We start from the raw sequence: 6000 nt of genomic DNA on the forward strand, positions 1-6000 counted from the left end.
GCCAGACCCTGTTCCAGGTTTTAGTCTGCTCCTGAGGACAAGTCCTCACCCCCCCCCCCCCCCCCCCCCCGCCCCCCCAGCCCCCACAAGGTTAAGTCCCCCCCCCCCCACCCCCCCAACAAGGTCTGGTCCTCACCCCCCCCCCCCCCCCCCCCCCCCCAACCCCCCGCCCCCACAAGGTCAAGTCCCCCCCACCCACCCCCCCAACAAGGTCTGGTCCTCACCCCCCCCAACCCCCCCGCCCCCACAAGGTCAACTGGCTAATTGGCTGGTTGGATGGCTGACTGGTTGGATGGCTGGATGGTTGGATGGCTGGCTGGTTGGATGGCTGGCTGGCTGGTTGGATGGCTGACTGACTAGTTGGATGGATGGATGGCTGGTTGGATGGATGGCTAGTTGGATGGCTGGCTGGTTGGATGGATGGCTGGTTGGATGGCTGGCTGACTAGTTGGATAGATGGCTGGCTGGTTGGTTGGATGGCTGGTTGGATGGCTGGCTGGCTGGTTGGATGGCTGACTGACTTGACTAGTTGGATGGATGGCTGGTTGGATGGATGGCTAGTTGGATGGCTGGCTGGTTGGATGGCTGACTGGCTAACTGGTTGGATGGCTGACTGACTTGTTGGATGGCTGGCTGGTTGGATGGCTGACTGATTAGTTGGATGGCTGGCTGGTTGGATGGCTGACTGGCTAACTGGTTGGATGGCTGACTGACTAGTTGGATGGCTGGCTGGTTGGATGGCTGACTGGCTAACTGGTTGGATGGCTGACTGATTAGTTGGATGGCTGGCTGGTTGGATGGCTGGCTGGTTGGATGGCTGACTGGCCAACTGGTTGGATGGCTGACTGACTAGTTGGATAGATGGCTGGTTGGATGGATGGCTAGTTGGATGGCTGGCTGGTTGGATGGATGGCTGGTTGGATGGATGGCTGGTTGGATGACTGGCTGGTTGGATGGATGGCTAGTTGGATGGCTGGCTGGTTGGATGGCTGACTGCCTAGTTGGATAGATGGCTGGCTGGTTGGATGGATGGCTGGCTAACTGGTTGGATGGCTGACTGACTAGTTGGATGGTTGGCTGGTTGGATGGCTGGCTGGTTGGATGGCTGACTGACTAGTTGGATAGATGGCTGGTTGGATGGATGGATGGTTGGATGGATGGCTGGTTGGATGGATGGCTAGTTGGCTGGCTAACTGGTTGGATGGCTGACTGACTAGTTGGATGGCTGGCTGGTTGGATGGCTGGTTGGATGGCTGGCTGGTTGGATTGTTGACTGGCTAACTGGTTGGATGGCTGACGTACTCGTTGGATAGATTGTTGGTTGGATGGATGGCTGGTTTGATGGCTGGCTGGTTGGATGGATGGCTGGTTGGATGGATGGCTGGTTGGATGGCTGGCTGGTTGGATGGCTGACTGACTAGTTGGATAGATGGCTGGCTGGTTGGTTGGATGGCTGGTTGGATGGATGGATAGCTAGTTGGATGGCTGGCTGGTTGGATGGATAGCTAGTTGGATGGCTGGCTGGTTGGATGGCTGACTGCCTAGTTGGATAGATGGCTGGCTGGTTGGATGGATGGCTAGTTGGATGGCTGGCTGGTTGGATGGATGGCTAGTTGGATGGATGGCTGGTTGGATGGATGGCTGGTTGGATGGCTGGTTGGATGGCTGGTTGGATGGCTGGCTGGTTGGATGGATGGCTGGTTGGATGGATGGCTGGTTGGATGGATGGCTGACATACACACTAACAGAGAGCCCAGAGGGGACAGATGAAAGCACTATTTTAAAAGGTCGCGTACAGATCCACCATGTTCTTTAACGCCGTTGGACAACTTGTCGTCGATACCACATGATTCTGACATCATCGTACGTCATGCGATGTAACTCAGTGCAATATGTGAGATGCAATAATTACATAATAATGTGCTCTGATGTTCCTGATGTCAGGATGAAAAGGTCGGAACGGACCAGAGATAAACTCACCGAGGAGAAACGCTTGTCGGGAGATTATCTGAAAGTCAGAAATAGAAATGTGACACGACTGCAACCCGTCCTTGGCACGACTTTGCACACGGAGATGCCAGCAGGTGGGACTCGGGCTGAATCAGTCCAGGTGACTGACTGACACATCAAAGTGTGTTACCTGCTGCGTGCACGGCGTCTGGCAGCGTTACGAGCTAAACCGCAGAGAAACGGCTTCAGCTTGCAGTCAGGAAGAATCCATTGTTTTAAACCCCGCAGCACATTCTGGTCATAAATCTGTGCTGAAATATAGATTCATTTAGAGAGATCCTAAAAATGTCGTTTTAAGTTGTTGAAAGTGTGTTTCTGAGCCTCTCCTTTCCACACAGCAGATGATGAAAGATGAGGATGTGTTTCAGACACTCCAGCTGGCTGAGACCCCCCCCCCCCCCCCCCCCCCCCCCAGGCCTGGCGGGTACAGGTACCCTCCGCTTCATGTGGAACGTGTGTGTTCTTCTGGCTGCTGGACACACTGAAGCAGGAGTGTGCTCATTCAAACGTTCAGCATGAACAGGGCTCTGCATCTGTCTCCTTCAGACATCATTTCATCTCATTTCCCTCCGCTGGACTGACAACAGCCAGACCTCCATCTGCAGGCCCTGCCAGTGAAGCCAGAAGACCTTCTCCATCTCTAACCAGTCTGAATGAAACAGCATCGGCGGGGCTTCTGTCTTACCGGCTGCTGGATGTGGCGAGGTGCCCCCCTCCCGGGCGGGGGGAGATGCTGCCGCCGCTGGAAATAGTCCGCGACCCGCTCCCTCTTCTCCCGCACGCTGGAGCCTCCGTTGTCTCTCTCCTCGCCGGAGTCCAGGCTGCTGAAGTTCCACACCACCAGGGTCTGGACCAGCAGCACCGTGAGGGCTGCTACCAGGGCGGACCGCGAGCGGCGGGCCAACCTGCGCGCGCACCAGCCGCCAACCATCTTCACACCGCGCCGCACGGAGCTGGAGGACGCGTCTGGAGCTGTGCGCAGCTCCACGGGAGGGTTGTAAAGGAGGAGGAGGGGGGAGGAGGAGGAAGAGGAGGAGGAGGAGGAGGAGGAGGAGGAGGAGGAGGAGGCTGCGCGTGCAGAAGGAGAGACACAGGGCCACCGTGTGGTGGAAGTGATGCTGCAGGAAGTTTCCTCCTCTCACAGAAATGACTGAAACCTTCCATCTTCCCATCATGACACTGATCAGACAGCTGGCTGAAATGCTGAAAGTCTTCATGAGAAGGAAAAGCAGCAGACAGCACTGAACCTTCTGATGAACCTCTGAATCTTCTACTGATGGTCTTTTCTTCTTCACTTTGCAGCTGCTGAAGGGAAAGAAACATAAGTTGTGTTTAGCAGCTTGTAATTATTTCATGTATGATAAAGTTTCATCACATCCAGATGCTGAACGTGGCATTTACCGCTTCATGTCAACTTTTACATCAGTCTAACCAACTCAGCAGGTTCTTTCCACCTGTTCTATTACTCCACTTTTCCATTAAACTTTTCATTTTAAGTGTTTATTTTAGTTTTCCCTCCTTCTATTTTTACTTATCTAATTTTGTCATCTCATCTCATCTCATCTTCCTTTGTATATCTAATCTAATCTCAGTTTACATAATCTCATTTTATCTCATCTTTAAAATTGTTGATACGTTATGAATTCTGGAACTCAAATGATTCCAGAAAGAAACGCCAGTGATTTCTTGGGGATCCTTTTATTTGTAGTTTGTCGGTAAGTGAGCGGATAGCATCACCTGCTGCATCGGCAGGTCATACAGGTGAGTTCTCAGACGGTGTGGATGAAAACTCACCGCTAACTACAGGTCTTCTCTTTTCCTGCTGCCATACACACCTCCTGGAACTCCCTGAATCCAAGCTCAACACCTCAGTGCCAAATGCACACTGATAAAAAATAACTTGCTAAGTAAATTAAATATAATTATGTAAATCCTAAATATAATGTGTCTGACTAAATGTAAATAAACCAGGCCAGTTTAACGGGATTAACACCATTATCTAACAACAGAAATATGAGGGTTTTTTTTTATTTAATGCAGCAGAAGTAATTACAATGAGTTTTTAATGTATTAAAATATTCAAGTTAAATGTGCTGCTCAGACAAAACGGTGATTAGTGTCAGAAATGCAAGTTTTTACATGATGTCAAGTCTAAAAAAGCAAAGAACAAAAATGATTTGTTGACATAAAACTTTACACTAAAAAATAAAAAAAACAGTTCAATAGAAAAAAAAGGTGGATTAAAAGTTCAATAGAAAAACAGTTTTACCTTCTTTTTTCTTCATAGCAAATCACGTAGCTTCATACTACAGTTACTCCTCCTCCCAACCAATCACAAACGCAGGCCCAGGAACGCTCTGTCAGCAAGCCCCGCCCTTTTCCACAACATAGCATGTGCCTAGCAAAAGATGTCAGCAAGAAGGCTCGATGTGTTGAATTCAATCGTTTCTGTGCTGCATTGATGTGCAGGCATGGACGGTTCTGCGTCGATGCAGCAACAAAGCATGATGGAAGATGAAATGTTCTGGATTCTGGAACACACTAAAGGGATTAAAATATTCTTTCCATCAAGAAATGTTCATCTCGACAATAAAACCTGTGTTAAATTTTAAATTTAACACACACATTTAAAAAACCCCAAAACAAACTAAACAAGCCTGTAGCACTACGTGTTAACACCTGCATCCAACTGGACTCCAGCAGTCTGACCAACACCTACCTATGATGTCCTCCACTCTTTGATTTCCTGCTTGTGTTGTTCTCAATCTCAGATGTACTTTGCTTTGGATAAAAGCGTTTCTGGACTTTGCTAAATGACTGTAGAATAGAATAGAATAGAATAGAATAGAATAGAATAGAATAGAATAGAATAGAATAGAAGTAAAAAGACCTATAAATTCTTTCAAAGGTGAAGAAAAGAAAAATCAGCATATTACTGGAAAAACGCTCAGAGAGCGCAAACTTCCGCCAAGGCCTTTAAAAAGTTCCTGGATCCAAACGGTGACCTGGATCTGCACCACAATTAAACAAGTTCTTCCTTTTCATGTTTCCAACAACTCCTGAATATTTCATGAAAATCCATCCATACGTTTTTTATTTATGTTGAACACCAACAAACAGATGAACAGTAAAACATAACCTCCTTACCGGATAAAGCAGGTGGGGGTGTAGGGTGGATGTACTGTCACCTTAATGAAAGAAAGAAATATATGACACCGTCTTATTCACAGTTCAGACACAGCTGTTTCTAATAAAGGCCTCTTTTATTTTTACTGAGGATTTCATGAACTGACCCACCTACAAGCCAGCCGTCTGAAAACTCACCAGCTCGCAGTTTGGAGAACAAAAGGCTGTTTTTCAAAATAAAAGCCTCGTGCATTCAGAGACGCTGCATGCCAACAGGCAAGGTAGGCAAGTGCTTGGAGCCCCCAGCCAGAAGGGGGCCCAAGAGTGTCTGATCAATGTCAAATCACCACAGAGCAGTGACAAAGTGGTAAGTTAACAATGTCTGCACTACGTAGAACCCCCAAAAGTGGCCCTGCCCTCTTCTCTTGCTCTCACAGAAAAGACGCCAAGAAAGTGGTAAGAAGCACAGATAATACAGAAACTAATACATCTTTGAACAGTTCAGTCTATCCTTCTCCTGTTGAGTCCTTCAGTAACACCTTCAACCCACTCATTTACTTAGCTAGCAGGCTAAAAAAGAGAAAAACACTAAGTTTGAATTACCATATTTTTCCTTCCATGAGGTGCACTTAAAAGCCGCTCATTTTTGCAGAAATTGCATACGTAAAGAGATGATTTTCATCATGCATCACCGTCTCTGTAGAACCGCGACTACATGAGCGCCCATATCATGGCAACTGTGAAAAATCAAGAACAGCAAATAAACTCTGAGCTTGCCTTCATCCCGGGAGGACTAACGAAAGAACTAAAACTGCTGGACATTGGTGTGAACAGGGCGTTTCAAGCTGAGTTGCGAGTGTCATG

General features: G+C 48.2%; 1 protein-coding gene across 1 annotated transcript in view; it reads right to left on the reverse strand.

Moving 5' to 3' along the window:
- xylt1 (xylosyltransferase I) overlaps positions 1-2941 on the reverse strand; it is a gene marked incomplete at both ends in the record, with an annotated part of 188183 nt that extends 185242 nt beyond the window's left edge. The window contains one exon of the mRNA XM_079264310.1: positions 2696-2941. Coding sequence (XP_079120436.1) covers positions 2696-2941 — 246 coding nt within the window. The remainder of the gene's footprint in view (positions 1-2695) is intronic.
- Between the last annotated feature and the right edge of the window lie 3059 nt (positions 2942-6000).

Source organism: Telmatherina bonti, assembly GCF_933228915.1.
Source record: "Telmatherina bonti genome assembly, chromosome: 3".
Lineage (NCBI taxonomy): Eukaryota > Metazoa > Chordata > Actinopteri > Atheriniformes > Telmatherinidae > Telmatherina > Telmatherina bonti.